Here is a 23690-nt window from a genome sequence, read left to right as displayed (position 1 = left end):
TGTGTGTGTGTGTGTGTGTGTGTGTGTGTGTGTGTGTGTGTGTCATACTCTTAACCTGCCAGCACCATTCATAGTTAAGAGACCAATTTCTGGGCTCCTTTTAAGTAACATTGCTCAGAGTGATATTTTAATGAGGGACTTACTCATACATGACTATATCTGTGATTGCAACTTACATTTGCAAATAATTCCTTTCAATGGAACTGAATGTCAAGTTCAGTATTATTATACTTCTGGAGAGCCTTAGGCACTTTCCCAACATCTTTTACACAATAAAAGCAATATTTAGGGCCATTCCGCACCGGGATCCATGTAGCAAATTGTTTGCTGAACAAAAAATCACCATTTTAAATAGTGGAAATCAGCGTAACCCATACCTGCCTTTGTAGTGGAATCCAGTTGCGTTTCTATCGTTTCCCACCGGGTTCCGTTCTCTGCAAAAATCGCTAACCAGGAAGCGCTATTGCTAAGCTGTGTCCCGCCCCTGGCCGTCAAGCAGCCAATGGGCGGCCGTTATCATGCTCCCAAACAGCCCCTTTCCCTTTGAGGAAGTTTAAAAAAAAAAAACACACACACACATTGCAACGAATATGCATTGATTCGTTGCAACGGAGAGACCCATCCAGTTAGCAGGTGGTGTTTGAGCTGCCGTTTCATCGTTGCCATGCTCCCCCTGAGTGAAAAAAAAAAATCCCCCCCCCTCGCGGGTGCAATTTTCGGCCGAAAACAGTGTGAAAATAAAGTGAAAATAAAGTGAAAATAAACCAGCAAACGGGCTTGTGCTTGGTGACTTTAAACAGAGGGGCTGCAGCCAGGGAAGCCTCGCTGGGTAAACGAAGGCTCGCTGGTGCGTTGATCTCCGCTCACTCGGAGAAAAAAAAATGGCGATCGCTTCGCCGGAAGATCAGAGGAGAGGGCCAGGGGGAGGGACTTTGCACAAACCGCAACAATGGTAACGCACAGAACTTTCCCGCTAGTGTTGCAGATTGGTTGCAGGAGTGTAGCGCTTTCCAGAGGGTGAATCCACTTTTTGGGATTTCCCTGAAAGCGCTACAACGAAGCGCTTTTTGCAGATCGGTTTCAGGAGTGTTGCAGATTGTCAACGACGTTGTGCATAATGGCAAAACTGTAGCAATTTCAATTAGTAACCATTGTGCTATTTTGGATGAATGTGGAAAGCCCCTTCGAGGAATCCAGGCCTTCCTCTTGCAGGAAAATCTCCTTTTTACAAATTCTCAAAATGCAGGGGGGGGGGCTTGCTGAGGTAACTCCTGCTTTCATTACAAAATAAATTTCTAGCATATATGTGCATATATGTGTTTATTTCCTTCACTTATACTCCTCTTTCTCCCCAGCAGCAGGGTTTTTCCTATGGTTTTTCCCCGTCAATTCTGGCGCCATGCTGCTTTGTTTTATCCCAATTGCCACATACATTTCTGTGCTGTTAGTTTTTAGTTTTTTTGTTATTCCCTAGACCAGTGGTCCCCAACCTGCGGGCCGCGGCCCGGTGCCGGGCCGTGAAGGCCATGGCGCCGGGCCGCGGCTCCCTCTCCCCGCCCCCCCCACAGTAAAAAACTTCCCAGGCCGCAATCAGGGCCGGGCCGCGCATCGCGGAAAGGTTGAGGACCACTGCCCTAGACCTCTTTACTCTGAACTTTCTGGAGGCTGACTTTGGATCACCTTTTCCCTTTTGCAAAACATTTCTGTCACTTTTCTTTGTCCCATCCACCCCTAGTCCATTTTTCAATATTTGGATTGACATCATTGTCAGTCTACACCACCACCACCCCGCCCACCAGTCCGCCCTAAGAAAAGTGGCTCGAGATTTTCTAAAGGCTCCAGAATATCAATATATCAGTATGGTGTTGTAATGGTAGTTCATGCAGGTTCTCTGAATACCAGCTTTTATTTTAAAAATGAAGTGAGTCCTTAGCCTAGCCTCTTCCCTCATAGGAAAATAAGGGAACAGGCATAGTTCTCTAAGGGAAATGGCTAGAAATTTATTTTGTAATGAAAGCAGGAGATTAAGAAAACCTGCTTAAACAATCATGACAATACAGTATTGATACAGTGATATTTTAGACCCATTTGTTTAAAAAGGGGGGTTTTTCTGATGCCTCTGCTGATGAAAAATGTTGCCTGAGCACCTGTGGCTTGCATTTTGCCATATCTGTGTATATGTAGATGTAACTGGTATATTTGATGGGGAATTTCCCTAGTTTTTCTCACAAATTAAGAACTATCTGCATGTTTGCAAGATTCTGAATCATAATTGTGGCTAGCCCTCTGATACAAGATACAGTGATTTGTATTTTGCCTCCTTGTTCTTCAAAAGCAGCCTGATCTTTAACATAATACTGTTATCAGGATTCATTAAAACAAAGCACTGAATTTTCCTGGGAATGAGTTTCTCCCCTTAAGTATAAAAGCAATGACATATTTTTTAAAAAATTAGACTTCTGTAAACAACTGTCTTCTGTAAACTTACTGAAAAACACAACTAAGAGATGGGTATCCATTTATTTAAATGTCAGACATCTAGTAGCTATAATAGAACTTGTAAATTTGTTATAAAAATGTGGAAATCTTGGCTTGAATTCACCATATGGTTTGTAAAAACTTCCCTTGGGCTGTATCTACATAGCTCTGGTTTATGTACTTATGTTGAGCTACAACAATAATTTGCAACTGGATTTTCTTATACAGACAAAACAACCCATTTGCAAATAACTATTACAGTGCAATGAGTGTGCAATAACCAATTATGCAAACATGATTCAGATCATGCTGGAAATACATCATGCTCTAGACACAGTTAAGTAAATTAATAGAATAATAGATTCATAGAAACATATGAGTTGGAAGGGACCTGCAGGGTCATTTAGTCCAGTGCAGGAAATTCACAGCTACCTGCCTACCCAGTGACCTCAATTCCATGCCCAGATTATGCCCCCCCCCCAAAAAAAAAACACCCCACAGAATCCCTGGCCGGTTTGGCCTGGAAGAAATTCACTTCCCGATCCCAAAGTGATGATTGGCATTTCCCTGGACATGAAAGAAAAGACTACAAGAGCCATGCACCGACACAGTCGCTTCTGCCCACCTACTAACAATCTGCCTAAGTTCACAGAATCAGCATTTCTGTCAGATGGCTATCTAGACTCCGCTTAAAATCTTCCAAAGAACCCACCACCTCCTGAGGAAGCCTGTTCCACTCTGTCCAGAACTTCTTCCGGATGTTTAGCTGAAAGTTCTTTTGAATTAATTTAAACTCATTGGTTCTGGTCTGACCCTCTGGGACAACAGAAAACAACTTTGCTCCAACCTCTATGTGACAGCCCTTCAAGTATTTGAAGATGGCTATCATATCACCTCTTAACAAAAATTGAGTCCAATAGCACCTTTAAGACCTACAAAGATTTATAAAGATTTGTTGGTCTTAAAGGTGCTATTGGACTCATTTTTTGCTTTGCTACTTCAGACCAACATGGCTGCCCAAAATTGAACACTGTACTCCAAGTGAGGCTTAACTAGAGCAGAGTAAAGCAGTGCCATCACATTGCATGATCTAGATACTATATTTTTGATACAGCTCGAAATCCCATTTGCCTTTTTACCCACCAAGTCACATTGCTAACTCAAGTTCCGTGTTTAGTCTACTAATACCCCTAGATCCTTTTCAACCATACTACTGCCAAGACAAGTCTCCTCCATCCTATATTGATGCATCTGAATTTTCCTACCTAAATGCAGAACTTTACATTTATCACTATTGGAATTCATTTTAGCCTAGTTTTCCAGTCTGTCAAGATCATCCTGTATCCTGATTCTGTCTTCTGCTGTGTATGCAACCGATCCAAGTTTAGTTCTTGTATTTATATACCGCTGCTCTTGGCCTTGCCAGTCAAGTAGGACAGTTAGATTTGGATACAGTAGCACTTTAGAGATCAATGAGATTTCCAGAGAATTAGCCTCCGATAGTCCATCTGAGGATGGAAGCGTATACCTTGAAAGTCTTGCTGATCTGCTAAGGATGACACTGTTAATAGACTAATTACATAGATAGGTTCTGAAAGTTCCACATCTCTCATACCACAAGTTGGTGATGGTTCCCACAAAAATCCACAACATTTCACAGATGAATCACATGTTCATGTCTATGCAAACTGTAAGAACATATCCACATGGTTTTCTTGTAACTTTTATACATCCCATACTCATAGGGGTACCTTCCCATGAAATACCTGCATATTTAAAACACACACAAAAGACACAAGTTTTATACTAGGAACTTTAAGAGACAAGCTGTTTCTTTGGGGAAAGCTGTATCAAGAGCCTTCAGTTTTCTCAGGGTTTAGCTGTTATCAAAGATTCATAGAATCGTAAGAGCTGGAAGGAGCCATACATTCAAAGGCAAGCAAAAATATTTTAGTGAAAGATGCGAAGGGAAATCAAACTAAGACCACATTCAACTATCCAACCATTGTTCCCTTAATTTTTATTAGCTCATAAATATGTTAATGATCTGAACTACAATGAAAGCATTTTGAGTGTGTGCACGTGTGTATATGTACCAGCTATTTCCACTCACAAAATTTCCATGTTTGATGGGCCATGTACTTAAACCAAGCAACCAGGTCCTGATCACAACCTCCACATCTATTAAATATGTACACTACAAAAGCATAACTTACAAGGTTCTGAGTATTTAATCAGTATACAATGTGTTTTATTTCCTTCAGTGTGCAAGAAAGAAAATGGTACCAGTGTTCAGAATCTTATTAACATAATAGAGCATTTTAATGCTGACTTTTATATGAAAGCCTAAACTTTTTTATGCCCTTAAAAGGTCACTTTCCCCCTAACTTTTCCCAAGGCACCCAGCTTTCACAATTTCTTTCAAAAAAAGAACCATTTCAGATGCCACTAAAGTATTATTAGTGTGAATGAAATACTGGCTATCATCATTATAAATAATGAAGCAAGAGTGTTGTATTTAGAGTCTGTCAGAATTGTCTGCAGTGTTTCAAACCATGAAAATGTGACTGTGCCTGCAAATGTTAAAAGAAATTTATTTCTTTAGCTTCATTTACTTTGATCTTCACCCAGCCAAAGAAGAAGAAAACTGGGGCCTAAGTTTATTTCTTTGAAACACAAAGCAGCTTTGCTTGTATTAAAAGTGAATCAGACACATGGTTTTTCAAACATTGCTTCATTTTACAGCCAAGCTACGTGTTGCTGGAGTTCCATAACATGAAAAGACAGCTGTGGAGAAGCCCAATCTGGTTTGGGGCTACAGTGCCTGGGAAAGAGGTTTAATTCTTCGCTCATCAAAAATACCCTGACACCAGAAGATAACTGAGAGCCAGAGTGGTATAGTGGTTAGAGTGTTATACTAGAATATGACTCGGGTTCGAGTTTCCACTCTGCCATAGAAGCTCACTGGGCGACCTTGGAGTGACTAAACAGTCACTCCAGTAAGCCCACTGATTTGGATTTACTTAGATCAAAGTAACTGGGTGGCCTAACCAATTACTGACTCACAACCTAATCTACTTTCTGGGGTGATGTACATTAAGGATGAAACGGAAGAGTGGGGAAACCATGTACACTAAGTACCTAGAGGAAGCTAAGGATCAAAATATATAATGAATAATTGTGGGCACATTTGTAGCCAAAGATAGCTTGGACCTATGTCAAAAGCATGTATGGTATTAAATACCCTTACAAATCAAAATCCTCCCATGTAAATGGTTTGTAATGATGGAAAGCCTGAAAACAGATGGAATAAATAAATTAACTTAAGTGTACATCTTTCTGTAAAATGATATTGTGACAGTAACAAAAACATGAAATCTGTTGCTAAAGAAACAAGTTCCAGATTTTCATTACAATTACTTTGGAAATTACTATTTTAAAACTCCATTTTACAAGCATTCAGAAAACAGAAGAATGTTAACTTTGGTTGAGTTCTTATGTAACCTAGAAAGGAGTGTTTTATTTCAGTTGGACAACCCTTTCTACTTGGACTTCATGCAGTACCCATTATACATTCCATAGGATACATCAATCAAAAAAACACAAATACATTACTTGCATGGGAAATCATTCTGTTTTAGGAGCAGCTGCAAAATATGACCAACTGCCAGGTGTCCATTCTCATGTCATTCTTACATCTGACAAAAACTATTTTTTTAAATTTGAGACTGCATTTAATCATTCAAAATGAAATCTTTTGTTAAGACAGGACTGCTTTAAAATTTTCTCTTGCTGTATTATCACTGTTTCTCCTGTAATTTATAGTAACACAAAGGGTAAGAACCACAATAATACAGATCAATTTATGTAGTGAGGAATCACACATCTCACCTCAGGCTTTAACATAACTGGGTGATTTTAGGCACGGTATTCACTCTAAACCTCAGACCCCTCTCCCCGTCTGCAGCATAAAGACAAGAATATTTATGTGCCTAACAATGTTGTCATAGATTAATATAATACTGTTCAAATGATGGATGCCTTAAAATTAGCATATTTGCACATCTGCTTGTCAGTATCCATTTCACTGAGATGTTTCCCAGGTGCCAGATATACGACAGGTGACGTGATACTACCAGCTTGTTTTCAGTGTTTTTGCAGTGCTATTTAAAATGTTATTATTATTACATGATCAATGTGTGAGACACTTTACTGAGTAAATAAAAACAGGCCTCTACCCTAAAAAACTTACCATCCAAAATCAGGACAAAGGATAACACAGAGAAAGAAAAAAAATACATAACTCAGATACTTTCTCTATAAACTGATCAGACCATTTTGAGGGCTTAAGCCCCAGAACATAACAATGCAAGAATTCTGTCCACCAAAATATAAATGGATCTTCTATCTTTGCATATATTTACATCTGTGTAAGCCATATATATTTCCACTCAAAAGGGATACACTTCACCAGTGGTCCCCAAACTTTTTATCACCGGTCACCGATCAACCCTTGACAATTTTACTGAGGCCTGGGGGGGGGGTAGTCTTTTGCCAACGGTCGTCACCACCGCCTGAGCCCCTGCTCCACTTGCTTTCCCGCCGGCGCCCCTGACTTCCCGCCGCTCACTGGAGGGCGCTGCCAGCAGCAGCTGCGCAGTGCCACACCTAGGGGGTGCCCCAGCTATGGCGGCCGCCGGAGAGCACCAAAGATGAGCCGGCAGCAGAGTGGCAGGGCAGCCCCCGAGGCAGCAGCCGGGGAGGAGGACGAGGAGCCATGCCCTGGTACCAACTGATCTACAGACCGGTACCAGTCCCCAGACCGGGGGGTTGGGGGCAGCTGCACTACACCATGCAATTTTCATTTTAAAAGACGGCTGTTAGATTCACCCTGACCAAACTGAAACATAATTTGAGAATGCCTGTTTTCCACAGCTTCAACTAACAGTTATGCACAAAACAGAAGGAAAGACCATGTTTGATCTAACAACTTGGACGAGAAACAAAAACCCATGGGAGGAAAGATGAAAAATGGTTATAGCACTGTTAATGTTAAAAGCAATTAAATACTACTTTATTTAATTTATGGAACAGAATTAGGCATTTTTTCATGGATTACAGCAATGATTTGGCACTCGGAGTCTCTTACTGAATAAAGCTGCCAACAACAAATATTCAATTTTCCATATGTCACAAAACTCAGTTTCAATTAATTTTTCATTCTGATTGTCAAAATGGTTGTAAAAATCTAATTTACAAACCAGCCTTTTATATTTTGTTATTACTTCTGCTCATAATTGATTCCATCAAACAAGCCAGCTGGGTGACCTTGGGTCAGTCTCAATTCTCTCAGAGCTCTCAGCTTCACCTACATCACAGGGTGCCTGTTGGATAGAGAGGAAGGGGAGGCAATTGTAAGCTGCTTTGAGACTCCTTCGGGTAGAGAAAAGCAGCATATAAGAACCAATTCATATTCTTCTGTCAAGGAACTATGAGATGCATACATAGTTATCTGCTCCTAATTTTATCCTCTTAGAAAACTCAACAATGGCCACAGGATTGGAAAAGGTCAGTTTACATTCCAATCCCAAAGAAGGGCAATGCCAAAGAATGTTCAAACTACCGCACCACTGCACTCATTTCTCATGATAGCAAAGTTATGCTCAAAATCCTACAAGCTAGGCTCCAGCAATATGTAGACCAAGAACTTCCAGAAGTACAGGCAGGATTTCGAAGAGGCAGAGGAACTAGAGATCAAATTGCCAACATACGCTGGATCATGGAGAAAGCTAGGGAGTTCCAGAAGAACAGCTACTTCTGCTTAATTGACTACGCTAAAGCCTTTGATTGTGTGGAGCACAACACATTATGGCAAGTTCCTAAAGAGATGGGAATACCAGAGCATCTTATTTGTCTCTTGAGAATCCTATATGTAAGTCAAAAGCAACAGTGAGAACCGAGCATGGAATCACTGATTGGTTCAAATTTGAGAAAGGAGTTCGGCAAGGCTGTATACTGTCACCTTGCCTATTTAATTTGTATGCGGAGCACATCATGCGAAAGGTGAGTCATAAATTGGGATCAAGATTGCAGGGAGAAATATCAACAACCTCAGATATGCAGATGATACCACTCTTATGGCAGAAAGTGAAGAGGAACTAAAGAGCCTGTTGATGCGGGTGAAGGAGGAGAGTGCAAAAGTTAGCTTGAAACTCAACATCAAGAAAACAAAGATCATGGCATCCGGCCCTCTCAATTCCTGGCAAATAGATGGGGAAGAAATGGAGATAGTGACAGATTTTATTTTCCTGGGCTCCAAGATCACTGCAGATGGGGACTGCAGCAAAGAAATTAAAAGACATTTGCTCCCGGGATGAAAGCTATGGCAAATCTAGACAGCATCCTAAAAAGCAGAGACATCACCCTGCCAACAAAAGTGTGTCTAGTCAAGGCTATGGTATTCCCAGTTGCAATGTATGGCTGTGAAAGTTGGACCATAAGGAAGGCCGAGCGTCAAAGAATTGAGGCTTTTGAACTCTGGTGCTGGAGAAGACTCTTGCGAGTCCCTTGGACTGCAAGGCAAACAAACCGGTCAGTCCTAGAGATCAGCCCTGACTGCTCCTTAGAAGGCCAGGTCCTGAAGATGAAACTCAAATACTTTGGCCACCTCATGAGAAGGAAGGACTCCCTGGAGAAGAGCCTAGTGCTGGGAGCGATTGAGGGCAAAAGAAGAAGGGGACGACAGAGAATGAGGTGGCTGGATGGAGTCACTGAAGCAGTAGGTGCAAACTTAAATGGACTCCGGGTTATGGTAGAGGACAGGAAGGCTTAGAGGATCATTGTCCATGGGGTCGCAATAGGTTAGACATGACTTCGCACCTAACAACAAGAACAATAAAATTATTCAAAAGTACAATGGTAGATGAGGATTCTTTCAAGGAAGGATTCAACAGATGAACTGTAAGATTCAAAACCAAACTGACTCTTAAAAAAAAAACGCAGGGCTAAAACTATTTGCAGTAGGCAATCCAAAACCTTGTCAAAAGCCACACCTGGCCCTGCAGTTTCATAGAACACCTTGCACCAGGAAAACAGCTGGCCTGTACTATGGGACTCACTGTGACACATTGGGGATTGGCTGGCTTAATGGATGTCCCATTCTATTCACCACATGACCTCACATTGTGTAATCTTCCATGAGTCTCATGGACTATAAATGACAACATCCCGAAATTCTATATTTCTTGGACCTTCAGTGCAAATTGCTGGCTGCTGTGTGAGAGGATGCTGGAGTAGATGGACCACTTTAAGATGGCTTAATTCAGCAAGGCTCCTGTAATTTTCCTCCTATGCCTTTCTTCATTGTCTTTCCTACTAGTGATCTTTCCTACTAGCGAGTTTGAAGGGACTAGATGCAAAAACCCTGAGGTTTCGGGAGGATCCATGCTTTGGAACCATGTTTTTGCTCCATGGCATGGCCATGAAGGTGTGGATCTGTGATTTTTGTGGTGTGAGAAGTGGCAATCTTATGGTGAGTTTCGGGTGGTCCAGTGAAAAACCCTGAGGATTCATGAGGATCTGATCTTTGGAATCATGTTTTTGTTCCATGGTGTAGCCGTTAAGGTTGGATCTGTAATTTTTGTGGTTTATGCTGTGGCTATTGATAGGTGATCTTAAGGTGAGTTTGACTATATGCAAAACCCCTGAGGATCCGTGGTTCGGAACCATGTTTTTGCCCTATGGTGCAGCTAGGAAGGTGTGGATCTGCGATTTTTGTTGTGTATGTTGTGGCTATTCAGAGAGGATGTGATCTTTTGGTGAGCTTGGGATGGGCCAGTGCAAAAATCATGAGGATCCATGTATTTCAACTATGATTTTCCCCCATTGCAGTGCCATACCTATAGTCTAAGGTAGCGATCCCCAACCTGTGGGCTGCGGACCACATGTGGTCCATCGACTAATTGGAGGTGGGCCGTGAAGGACGCCTTCTCCCCCCCACCACCTCCGGCCCTTTACTTCACCCCCCCCCCGGCCCTTTACAACACACTTCGGGTGTCATTGTCTCCCATCAGTCCCAGATGGGACTATCCCGTTGCAGAGAAACAAGCTCAGGGTTCCCATTGATTTGTCATTGTCATGAGTTAAAATTTCCATGAAAATAAAATGTTCCTTATGTTCATTGTTGTGGCGTGTCTGTATCTTATTTTGAAGGGATGTTTAAACACTACCATAGCGATCAGAGAGCATTAGGGCAGTGGTTGAGAGTAGAGAACTACCCCCCCCCACCGGACCTCAGTAAAAGGCGTTGAGTGGTCCCCAGTGATAAAAAGGTTGGGGACCACTGGTCTAAGGGACAGTATACAGAATGAAGGTGGCTTTATTTCGTTTAATGTAAAAAACACATGAATTCATGAGAACCCGTTTGAACTAATCTAGACCCACAGCCCATTAACGTTACACACTGGGGGAGGGGGGGGAGGGCTAAAACTTATTTTTCTCTTAACGTTTGTGAAAGGTCGCCTCGTTGCCCGTGACTAACAGAATCAATTTTCTAAAGTTACCTGTTCCTGGCTGCGTACCCGTGTCAGTTCGAACCCTGGCCGGGAGGGGGCGCTCCTCCCCCTGACGCTCCCTGTCGCTTCCGCTCACCTTCCCAAGGGCCGCGCACTCCTAGTCAATCGCCTTTCAACCCCCGCTCTCTGTGGGCGAGGCCGACCTTTACCCCACTCTGCCACATCTTGCTTACTGAGCCCGCCCGCGCGGTCCCTCCTGACCCTTCTTAAGCGAGCCCTTGACAGCCGCCCCCTTAAGGCTTGGCTCAGGTAAGACGTCCCCCCGCCCCTCGCCCAGTTGGGTGATATTTGTGGTTTTCGACCGTCTGCCTGCGGTTCGGATCCCAGCTCTCGAGCGGCCGAGAAAACGTCCGCCGGCAGTGCGCCCTCCTCTCTCTCCTTTCCCTTGGCAAGGCTGGAGGAGGCGGGCCCTCCCTGCCCCTCCGCCGGAGCCTTGCAATGCGGAGAGCCCACACGGATCGCTTCCCGCCCCCGCCGCCGCTGCGGTTCTGTGGCCGGCCGGCGCGACCTGGCAGGCAGACGGCGAAGGAGCCTCTGGGAAAGAACCCCGGGCGCTTCCCCAGCGGGGCTCCCCATGGGGGGGGGGGGGGGGGAGCGGGGCCGAAGCGCTCGCGACGGCGTCCGGGCAGCTGCGCAGCCCTCTCCTGGGCAGAGGCGTGGCCGCGAGAGGCAGGCGCGGCTGGGGAAATGGGACGCGGATGGGAGCGGGGGGAGGACACCGGCGGCTGGCTAGAAAGCCCCACGTCAAAAGAGCTGCAACAGGATGACCTCGTATCGGGCTAATGTCTTAGCACTGGTAGATGTTAATGAGTTTAGCTCGACTTCTGGATTTTTAATATTGGATTTGACTACCCTGGTTCTTCCTACAGCAGACCTATTTGTAGTCATCCTACATTCTACATCCTATTTCGCCCGCTTATCAGCAGCTGGAAGTGTTCCTCGTTCTCTCTGCATAGACTCTTGATTCAAAACTTGTTCAAATGAGCCTCTGTTTGTACCATCAGTCTTGGGATTTCTAATAGACTTGGAAACTCCTCTTTAAGATGCCACTGAACTCCTGTTTTATTACTTTACAAAACTAGCAACAAAGCCCTTTGCCACTCGGCCCTCTCCTTTGCGCCGTTCATGTCCACCATCATTTCCAGACTATAAATATCAGCTCCCAGGCAGAAATGACTGTTTTAGAGGGTGGGCAGGGTTGTTGTGCAGAAGAAACATTTGAGGCCTCCTATCCAGGATTGTTGTGGAGATGAAACGCTTGAGACATACCACACAGGATCATTGTGCAAATGAAACAGGAGCCAAAGAATTCCTGCAACAGCATCCAGTGTCCTCTGCACAACAGCTCTGTGCAGTAGGCCACCAGTGTTTGGAGGGAGGGAGAGCCATGCATGGCTTGGCTATGTCTTCATTCCAGTAGTGAGGCCAGCCACAGGGACTTTATGCGGTCTCTGTCAGCTGATGGTGAGGTCAAAGAGGAAAGTGCTTCCAAGTCACGCATGCCTCTTCAAAATGAATGCACGTGCATGTCCAGAAACATTCCTGCATCACTGTCAGAAGAGTGCAGCAATGGCTGCCCCTTGGCGCAATACAGACAAACACGTTTGCCACAGTCAAAGCAAGCAAGGGGATGGAGAATCCTGAACAAGAGCGCCTATTGGCCCTGAGTGGGCGATATTCCACCAACAGGAAAAGGGCAGTCCAGGTTTGTCAGCAGTTGCTGGGCAGATCCCTTGGACCGCAGGGTATACTGTTTAATTAGTGAGCTGTCCTTAATCACAAGCTCCTTTTTATGTGAGATGATGATGTTATAGAATCATAGAATAATAGAGTTGGAAGGGACCTCCTGAGTCATGTAGTCCGACCCCCTGCACTATGCAGGACACTCACAACCCTATCGCTCATCCACTGTAACCTGACACCCCCTTGAACCTTCACAGGATCAGCCTCTCCGTCAGATGGCTATGTACCTTCTGTTTAAAGAATTCAAAAGATGGAGAACCCACCACCTCTCGAGGAAGCCTGTTCCACTGAGAAACCACTTTAACTGTCAGGAAATTCTTTTGAATTAATTTAATCCCATTCATTCTGGTCTGTCCCTCTGGGGCAAGGGAGAACAATTCTGCTCCATCTTCCATATGGCACCCTTTTAAATACTTGAAGATGGTTATCAGATCCCCTCTCAATTGTCTCCTCTCTAGGCTAAACAGACCAAGCTCCCCCAACCTTTTTTCCTACGTCTTGGTCTCCAAACCCCTCATCTTTGTTGCCCTCCTCTGGACACGCTCCAGTTTGTCTACATCCCTCTTCAATTGGGGTTCCCAAAACTGAACAGAGTGAGGCTGAACCAGAGCAGAGTAAAGTGGTACCATCACCTCTGATCTGGACACGATACTCCATTTAATACAGCTCCAAATCTCATTTGCCTTTTTAGTTATTGAGTCACACTGCTGATTCATGTTCAATGTATGGTCTACTAAGACTCCTAGATCCCTTTTGCACATACTACTGCCAAGACAAGTCTCCCCCATCCTATACTGGTGTATTTGTTTTTTCCTACCTAAATGCAGAACTTTACTTTTGTCCCTATTTAATTTCATTTTATTCAGTTTAGCCCTCTTTTCAAGCCTATCAAGATCATCCTGTATTCTGATTCTGTCTTTGGTTGTGTTTGCTACCTCTCCCAGTTAAGTATCATCTACAAATTTAATAAGTATCCCCTCAATCCCTCATCCAAATCATTTATAAATATGTTGAACAACACAGGCCCCAGGACAGATCCCTGAGCCACTCCACTTTTCACTCTTCTCCAAGAGGATGCGGAACCATTTAAGAAGAAGAAGAAGAGTTGGTTCTTATATGCTGCTTTTCTCTACCCGAAGGAGGCTCAAAGTGGCTTACAGTCGCCTTCCCTTTCCTCTCCCCACATCAGACATCCTGTGGGGTGGGTGAGGCTGAGAGAGCGTTGATATCACTGCTCGGTCAGAACAATTTTATCAGTGCTGTGGCGAGCCCAAGGTCACCCAGCTGGCTGCATGTGTGGGAGTGCAGAATCGAACCCAACATGCTATATTAGATGTCCGCTCTCCTAACTCATTCCAATCCAAATGGAAATCGAAGCTAAAACCCAAGTGCAGAAGCAATCCAACCCCTGGTAAATGCAGGATCAGTCTTAAGCATCCATGAAAAGTATCACCCATTTCAAGTCCTAATAGTTTCCAATAGCCATGGAACTATTTACATTGACAGCTTGGGCTTTCCCTATAGTTGAGAAGCTGCTCATGTATTTGGGAGGATATGAAGTGAGTAGGAAGGCACTTGTGCATTTGGACCATGTGAGTATATTTTCTTTGATGACCCCATCAACAGTTGATTTTTGCCATAAAAGTGTGAGATTCAATTTATTTCTAACGACAGTATTACTAATTAAAAGGTTATACATACCTATAAGCAAAACTGGCATTAAACGGTTCTCATGTTAAAGAAAATTCCATCGTCAATTGAGTCTGGGCTTCCACTGCATACCTAAGGCATAGGTGGTCTCCCAGGTCAACAGTGTTCTGATTTAATGAGAGAAAGAAATTCTATAGCAGCCTAAGCTTGCCAAGTATAGCCTTGCAGAGGACTGAGTCATAAAGAAATTTATAACTACTGCAGAAGGAATATTTAAAGCATATTTCAATAGAGCGTTTAAAATCTCACCTCATATATTTTGCAATCTCACTCTCCTCACTGGTCATATTTTGGCATTCTAGCTGCATTTTTTAAAAGAAAATTTACCCATAGTGTTGTGTATTTCGAATTAAAGTGAATGTGTTTTTTTCTCTGCAGAGCTGCAAGAAAATGAAATATTTTAGTTGATTAATCATCTGACTTTTAATGTATTAGGTTTGTATATAGTTTCATATTAGCAAGCTTTTGGTATAGATACCTTGTTAAAGATACCGAGGAAGGGAATTGTTTTCCTTAAGGGTGAGATAAAATAATCATACAAGTTATAAAACATATCTTATTTTCAGAATGAAAGGGTGTCTTTCTTCAGTTTGAGCTTCTGGAATATACTATTACCAAGCCAAAATGCTTCCAGATATGACTTGTTCAAATCCCATCCAACTTGTGGAAGATCCACATTTAAAACAGACTGACACTGATTTGAATTGAGCACTATCAGCTTAAGTAAACTGTAGTTCAGGTAGCTAGAAGGAATGAAATGGCACTTCTACCCAAGAATGTTAAGCATCTCCCTGCTTTAGAATAAAAAAGAACATCCATTTTTAAGGCTCTTTTTCAACAAAATTGATACGTGGAAAAGAACACTAATGTATGTGTATAGGCCAGCCTTTTTCAACTGTTTTACTGTTGAGAAACCCCTGAAACATTCTACTCTGGTTTGCCCTCACTTAGAGTACTGTGTTCAGTTTTGGGCACCCCAGTTGAAGAGGGATGTAGACAAACTGGAGCCTGTCCAGAGGAGGGCAACAAAGTTGGTGAGGGGTTTGGAGACCAAGACGTATGAGGAAAGGTTGGGGGAGCTTGGTCTGTTTAACCTGGAGAGGAGTCGACTAAGAGGGGATCTGATAACCATCTTCAAGTATTTATTTATTATTATTATACTAGTAATCAAGCCCATTGCAGTTCGAAATGCAATGGGCGCTAGCAGTCAGAGTGGTTGGGGGGGGGGACTACCTGCAATCTTTGGGCGGGCTTTGAAAGGGGAGAAGGGGGAAGGGGAAGGGACACGCTCCCACCCCCCACCCACCCTCTCTCTCAGAACCCCCCCCCCGAAAAGCGGCGGCGCGGTCCTCCCTCCCAAGGCGAGTCAGAACCCCAGGTTCACTCACCGCCCTCGCGCTGGTCCTGGCTGGTCTCTGCTGTTTGTCTTCGGCCATCGGACTTGCTGGTTCGTGGGGCTCCGTTGGGTGGCGTGGCCTCCCCCGAGTTGTTTTGGCGCAGGGGAGTGACGTCAACCTGTAATGGCTGCCTCCGTGCGACTCCCACGTGGGCCAGTCATCCAGGAAGCGGCGGCGGCTGAGCCTCGTGCGTCAGCGGAGGTCGGTGTCTTCGCAGGGGGAGGTTTCGGTGAGTTCCAGCGCAGCTTGACGGGTGTTTTAGTCTCACTTCGGGGGGGTGTTTTGTTTTTTTTGCTAGGAGGAGTCCGGGAGTTCCCCCAGGCGGCGGGCCGAGCGGCGGGTCTCTTTTTTTTTTTTTTTTTTTGGAGTCCGGGAGTCCCCCCGCGGCGGGCCGAGCGGCGGTTCTCTCTCTGTTTTTTTCTTTGAGTCCGGGAGTTCCCCCAGGCGGCGGTCGGAGCGGCGCGTCTCTGTTTTTGTTTTTTTTGGTGTCCGGGAGTCCCCCTGCGGCGGGCCGAGCGGCGGTTCTCTCCCCGGTTTTTTTTTTTTTGAGTCTGGGAGTCCCCCAGGCGGCGGTCGGAGCGGCGCGTCCCTTTTAATTTTTTTTTTTTTGGAGTCCGGGAGTCCCACTGCGGCGGGCCGAGCGGCGGTTCTCTCCCCGGGGTTTTTTTTTTGAGTCTGGGAGTCCCCCAGGCGGCGGTCGGAGCGGCGCGTCCCTTTTAATTTTTTTTTTTTGGAGTCCGGGAGTCCCACTGCGGCGGGCCGAGCGGCGGTTCTCTCCCCGTTTTTTTTTTTTTTTTTTTTTTGAGTCTGGGAGTCCCCCAGGCCGCGATCGGAGCGGCGCGTCCCTTTTTTTTTTTTTTTTTTTTGGAGTCCGGGAGTCCCCCTGCGGCGGGCCGAGCGGCGGTTCTCGCTGTTTTTTTTTTCTTTGAGTCCGGGATTCCCCCAGGCCGCGGCCCGAGCGGCGGGTCTTTTTTTTCCTTCAAGGCATCGGTGGGTTCCCCCAGGCGGCGGCCTGACGCGGCGGGAGGCGCTTTGCGCCTCTCGCCGCGTCAGGCCGCCGGACAGGGAGCCCCCGGCAGCCGCGCTCCGCGCGACTGCCGGGGGCTCCCTCAGGCGGCGGCCTGACGCGGCGAGAGGCGCAAAGCGCCTCTCGCCGCATCAGGCCGCCGGGGGCTCCATCAGGCGGTGGCCTGACGCGGCGAGAGGCGCTTTGCGCCTCTCGCTGCGTCAGGCCGGGAGCAACTGCGAGCCGCGCTGCGCACGGCTCGCAGTTCCTGGGGCTGGGAATCGGAGGGACCAATCGGCAGGCGCAAAGCGCCTGCCGATTGGTCCCTCCGATTGTCTGTCATGAGGAAGGGTCCAATCTGGACCCTTCCTCATCCCGGACTCATCCCGCCCCAGCACCCCTTACTGCTTTATTTAGTCCGTGGCGCCCGCGGCGCCACGGGCGGTTTACAGATATTTGTATAACACCCTCCTCTGAGGGTCAGGGTGATTCACATACAACATAAAGAATACATAAAACTTTGTTTCTTCATAACTTGACATATAAATGGACTGTAGCAATATAACAGTAACAATAGCAACCAGAACTGAAGGTAACGGTCTAATTCATAATGGTTCTAACAGGTCCATGGTTCAAGTGTATGGGTTGTTGGGAGGGAGGTTTAGGGGCCCTGCAGATGTTACTGATTCCAGTCGACCGCAACCAAATGCCTGGTGGAAGAGCTCCCTTTTGTAGGCCATGCAGAACTGTTTTAGATCCATCAGGTCCCTGATCTCCAGGTGCTCATTCCACTAGGCGGGGCCAGGACAGAGAAGGCTCTGGCCCTAGTTGAGGCCAAGCGGGCTTCTTTTGGGCCAGGGATCATTAGCTGGTTGGTGGTAGCAGAGTGTAGGGCTCTTTTGGGGCATGAGAGGCGGTCCCACAGGTACACTGGGCCCTGATCGCATATGGACCTAAAGGTAATTACCAGAACCTTTAGCCTGATCCGGAATTTGACTGGTAGCCATTGCAGTTGAGGGAGGATTGGCAGTATGTGGGACCTCCATGGTGTTGCTGTGAGGACCTTGGCCGTTGCATTTTGGACCAGCTGTAATGTCAGGATCAAGGTTAAGGGCAGGCCTGCGTAGAGCGAATTGCAAAAGTCCAGACTAGAGGTGACCGTTGCATGGATCAGTGTGACTAGGTCTTCCAGGGCCAAGTAGGGCGCTAGTAGCTTGGCTTTGAAGAGATGGTAAAATGTCAGCCACACTACCTTTGTGACCTGGGCCTCCATTGTGAGGGAGGCATCCACGATCATGCCCACATTCCTGGTGGAGTGAGCTGTTGAGAGCTGCACACTATCCAGGGTGGGCAGACACACTTTCTTGCATGAACCCTTCCTACCCAGCCACAGGGCCTCCGTTTTTGACGGGTTGAGCTTCAGAGGACTCTGCTTAAGCCACTTTGTCACTGCTTCCAGGCAGCTGGCTAATGCTTCTGGGGGAAAGTCAGAGTGGTCATCTATCAGAAGGAAAAGCTGGGTGTCATATGCATATTGATGACACCCCAGCCCAAACTTCCATACCAGTTGGACAAGAGGTCACATAAAGATGTTGAATAGAATAGGAGAGAAAACCGCTCTTTGTGGGACTCCACAAGCAAGTTGTCAGCAGTTTGATGTTCTCTCTCTTATTGCTACCCTCTGTCTGGGACCCTGGAGGAAGGAGATCAGCAGATAGTGAATCCAGCACCTCTTGGGGGGGAATCACACAGCTAGATGTCCTTGTTTTGGAAATGAAAAATATACTAAAAATTTTAAAGTTAAGCATTATCTCTATTCCTTGAGGTTTAATTTGGCACATCACACTTACAATGAATATGGTTCAGCATGTAGTTGGAATATTTTTCTAAGTAGAATAAATAGGATGTGCAATAGGTAGAAAAAATAGGTTTTTTAAAAGATATAGCAAAGAGTGGCCTCATTGGTCTTCTCCACCAGTGAAATTTTTTTAATGATATGGTTCTGCACACTTTCCATGTGTGTGGTGCACAATTAGGATCAGAACTGTGGTGCATATGGAAAAGGGCCCTCAGCCACACTCTCCCTCAAATTTTCCTAATCTGATACCATTCTAAAGAGTGTAATTGGGCCTATTGAGAAAACCCACATGCCTCTCAAGGAATGTGTGTTTCCTTAAACTGCACCCTTAATTTCAGATTGGGAAAGCGACACAGGGAAAAGGCTGACACCTCTTCACAGATATTTTGATCCAAATCTGGTACTACATAGGTGATAATTGACAAGTACTTCCAAATATTATACGGCAGTGGTCCCCAACCAACCGTCTGGAGACCGGGACCTGTCCATTGATCAGTTGGTACCGGGCCGCAGCTCCTCCTCCCCAGCTGCTGCCTTGGGGGCTGCCCTGCCACTCTGCTGCTCTGCCGCCAGCTCACCTTTGGTGCTCTCCAGCAGCCGCCATGGCTGGGGCTCCCCCTCGGCGTGGCACTGCGCAGCTGCTGCTGGCAGTGCCCTCCAGCAGACAGCGGGAAGTCAGGGGTGCCGGGAGAGTAAGTGGAGCAGGGGTTCAGGCGGCAGCGACGACATCCCTCGGCAAAAGACTATCCCCCCCCCCCCGGGCCTTAGTAAAATTGTCAAGGGTTGACCAGTGATAAAAAGTTTGGGGACCACTGTATACGGTACTACATCTGACATAGAATGTTGACTCCAGACATAGCTAACGTACTCTATAATGTATGGTATGAACTTTGCTTTGCAATTCAAAACATAGTGTTTACCTAAGGATTATAGCAATTAATACTAAAAAAGGATTAAAAAGAAATTTGTATGCTTAGTATACTGACAAACTAAAGCAAAATTTTAAAACCCACTTTTCTTTCTTCTCTTGAAACTCCCTTTACCTCCATCATCCTGTTATCAGTGGCTGAGCCGGATTTACCTTTTCCTCTTGAATTCAACAGCTGAGACGGCTTCTACATATTATATTAAAACTAGGGGCAAAGCCTGTTGTACCCAGGAATACAATGGGTGCTAGGATGCACACCTGCACTGCGGCCTTCCTGGGGGCTGGCTACACGGCAAAAGCTCCTGCCCACCCTTGGACTCTTGAGGTCCCACCTCCAAACCTCAAGGAATATTCCTGACCTAGGGGTCACCAACCTCCAGCTGCTGTCTGGAAATCTTCTGGAATTGTACTATTGAGATCAGCTCCCCAGGGAAAAATGACTGTTTTGGAGTGGGGAGAACAACAACTCCAGGAGCTTGAAGATTAAAGGGCTCGCTTGGGAGGGGGGAACTCTATGGCAGAGAAGTTGCAGGATGGGAGAGGTTGGGACCTGGGGATTTGCTGAAATCACAGGTCATTTCCAGGCAACAGATCAGTCCCCCTGGAGAAGAGCCCTGGCTCTGGATCCCATGGATGCCAGACTCCAGGTGGATGCGGGACTCCAGGCTAATAATAATAAACATCAAGTAATTAATAAACTTGCCACGGTTTCTTCCTTTAATGAAAATATTTAATTGATAACAAAATTTGCTTAAAAAAACTAAACACATTTCATTCAGAACCTTCTTCAGTTCAGTTCAATATCAGAGTAAATCAAAAACAGTTGTACAATCAAACAAGAAAACATTGGTTGGCAAAGACCTTAATTGGGATCCTCAATTACTGCCTCTGTCAGATTTTCTCAACTTGTTTACCATTGAAAACCCCCTGAAATATTCTTCAGGCTTTGAGAAACCCCAGAAGTGGGATCTCCAGGTCCCTGCTGGAGACTAGCATCCCCACCAATGTCCAGGGGTGCCAGCCTACAGGTGGGACCTGGAAAACCCCCAGAATGAAAGCTCTTCTGCAGACTGCAGAGATCAGTTCCCCTGGAGGAAATACCTGCTTGGGATGCAGATGGAGGATGATGTTGCACTCCCCGCTACTCATAGAGAGAGAGAGAGAGAGAGAGAGAGAGAACACAGACGACAAAAACATTCTCAAAGAGCAAACCTTGCTAACTACACAATCACCTCTCCATGTACAAAATACCTGAATGTATCCCTCCTTGGATTGCTCTGAGAAGCCATTGGCCAGAAGGTCCAAATTTAAAAGAAAATAATCCTATAGCAGTCAATGAGTAAGTAAAAAATACACCATCCTCCTGCAACAGCTTCTTCTGCGTGCGCTCTACCTACATCTTTTTAAGATGTTTACTCATGAGTAAACATTCCCAGTGTAGAAGCTTTTCATGTCTGTCTGCATGCTGTTAGCTCTGATTTGCCCTCATTGGCAGAGTGTGATTTGAACGGATTGGCCCTCATTGGCAGAGTGTGATTTGAACTGATTGGCTCTCACTCATGAGTAAACATTCCAAGGGCAGAGGCTTTTCCTGGATGTTCTGTGTCCCAGAGGGCCAGCAGGCGGCTGTTTCTGGGCCTTCCACAGCTCCCCCTTCAGAAGGCATGCAGAGGCTGTGTCAAGAGGCTGCATCAGGAGGGAGATCACTTCCCACCCATGTCCTCCAAACTGAAAGAAGAGACCATGGGAACTTGCTGGCAGCAGGGCATGCTCTGAGGCCAGCTCCTCTTCCACCCATCAAATTTCTGAAACTAGCAGGAAGATGGAGTTGGAGAACTAATCACTTGTTAGCCTTTCCTGGCTGAAAGCTCCCTCCTGATTGGGGCTAAATTACCAGGGCTGAAGGCCCTCCTGATTGGGGCTAAATTTTCCTGTCTGAGGGCCATGACTTAACAGTAAATATTCCCAGGGCAGGGGTAATGACTTACTCATGAGTACACATTCCCAGGATAGGCTTTTCCTGGCTCTCTGCATGCAATTTGACCTGATTGTCCCTCATTGGCAGAGTGCAATTTAAGCTGATTTGCCCTCACTCTTGAGTAAACATTCCCAGGGTAGAGGCTTTTCCTGGCTGTCTACGCGGAATTTGAACTGACTGGCCCTTATTGGCAGAGTGCAGTTTGACCTGATTGGCTCTCATTGGCAAAGTGATCTCTCCCTATTGGTTGCATACCCCAAGGGAATTCTAATCAAGTAGGAAGTGAGTTGGCTGCATGCAAGTTCAACTTTATAATGTTTAATGATTATAATTGTTAGTGATTACGTAAAGACAGTACAATAATATAGTATGAAGGCAGAAGAAAAAAAGTTGACTAAAATTTTCAGAGGCAGTTTAAAATTCCTTGTATTACTTTATTATAGAAAGTTTTATAGAAAGTTTCATCCTGCACAAAGAGTGCCAATTATCTCTTTTCTAAATTGTGTGTACAGAATTCACTTTTTAAATTTCAGACAAAACTAGGTTGCATGTTATATTAGCAGTCTACTCCTTTATCATATGTAGCCAAAATAATTCTGTTTTTTCCTTAATTATGCTACTCAAACAGCTTCAAAATAAGAAACAAATTGTGAGCTTGTAAGAAAATGGCATCTTACTATTTCATAACATTAACAGTACTTTATTAGAACATATTCTGGTAAATAATTAGTTGTGTTTTGCCTTTCTTCTTTTTCATGAAATCATAACTAAGAAACAGAAAGCAAACCTACCTTGAAAGGCCAAATACACATGTCCCACTTAAAGTGCTTTTCAAAGCTCTTCTAATACCGTTGGAGCGTGCATGCGAAACAGGCAGTTCTAAGTGAACTTGTAGTAGGTTTCTGAATCAATTGAGGGCTAGGCAAGAAAACTGATTTACAATTGAATCCAGTCTTCCTGTACTTTACAATGCACATGTGATTGCCATTTTAGATTTCCCAGTGATTCTTGGCATAAGATGCTTGGACTTTTCATGAGATGACATATTTAGTAAACTTGAAGAATTACTGTACATGGAATATTCTATGTGCTGAAAGAAAGGAGAAAGAGGTGATTGAGAAAGAGATCAGAGGGTATAGTCTTTCCTCAAGTTTCAGTGTGCGTGTCAAGATTTTCTCTGACATGCCTTCTTTTGCAGCAGCTGTTCATTGCATACAACTGAAAATCATAGTTCTGTCAGCTGCCTCTAATTGGGGTCCAAGTTGATGTGGCCAGCACGGATTTTTTTTAAAGGTCTAGATGTTGAAAACAATGTCAGAACTTTTGTGCTAGAGGAACAAAGGGTGGAGAGTGAAGGAACACTTCTTAGAACATTTTCCTTTTCATTTCAAACCTTTCAACATTGTGCTTTAATCTTACAGAACCAAGCTGAAGAGAACATTCATGGTGCAAAGGCATTTATGTGCCAGACATTAAAGAAGCCAAGGCAAAGATGTGGAAAACTATAGCTAAATACCTGCTAAGGACCAAACTCCATCAAGACTATCTTCATCCTTTGCTGCAAGCACAGAACGGCAAACATATTCTTGAAAAGCATTTCTCTCTGAGTAGGAGGCCTTGGCAACACTCAACTGGAGCAGCACAGGCAGTGCAGATCTCCCGTGGAAGTGCACCCATCCAGAAAGTAGAAGCTCTGGATAAAAACCAGTTTGTTTGTGTTCACTGGGAGGATGGGAGTGAGAGCCTCTATCCTTCTGTATGGCTACGAGACAATTGCCAATGCCCTGACTGTTTTTTGCACTCTGCTAAGGCACGCAAATTACCACTTGAAAATCTTGATGTCAATATTGAGCCAAAGGATGTCACTTTGATGGAACAAAAAAAGGTAACTTTCTGTTTTATTAGAAAAAGAAGTGTTGTCACATTATAAAATATGAAATGAAAAATGTACAATAATTTCACTGTGTTCATAATACTTAAGAATACCTATTTCTTGCACAAATTGTCTTTGGAGACAAA

At 44.9% G+C, this 23690-nt stretch overlaps 1 protein-coding gene across 2 annotated transcripts in view; it reads left to right on the top strand.

Moving 5' to 3' along the window:
* Positions 1–11149: 11149 nt before the first annotated feature.
* BBOX1 (gamma-butyrobetaine hydroxylase 1) overlaps positions 11150–23690 on the top strand; it is a 49343-nt gene continuing 36802 nt past the window's right edge. For both annotated transcript variants that reach the window (XR_013228348.1, XM_077321989.1), the window contains exons 1-2: positions 11150–11300; positions 23093–23556. Coding sequence is in view for 1 of the 2 variants with exons in the window: in XM_077321989.1 (XP_077178104.1) it covers positions 23164–23556 (393 nt within the window). In the remaining variant the exon portion in view is untranslated. The remainder of the gene's footprint in view (positions 11301–23092; positions 23557–23690) is intronic.

Source organism: Paroedura picta, chromosome 2 (assembly GCF_049243985.1).
Source record: "Paroedura picta isolate Pp20150507F chromosome 2, Ppicta_v3.0, whole genome shotgun sequence".
NCBI classification, from domain to species: domain Eukaryota; kingdom Metazoa; phylum Chordata; class Lepidosauria; order Squamata; family Gekkonidae; genus Paroedura; species Paroedura picta.
Note: the sequence above shows the minus strand (reverse complement) of the source record. Positions and strands in the feature narration are given on the sequence as shown.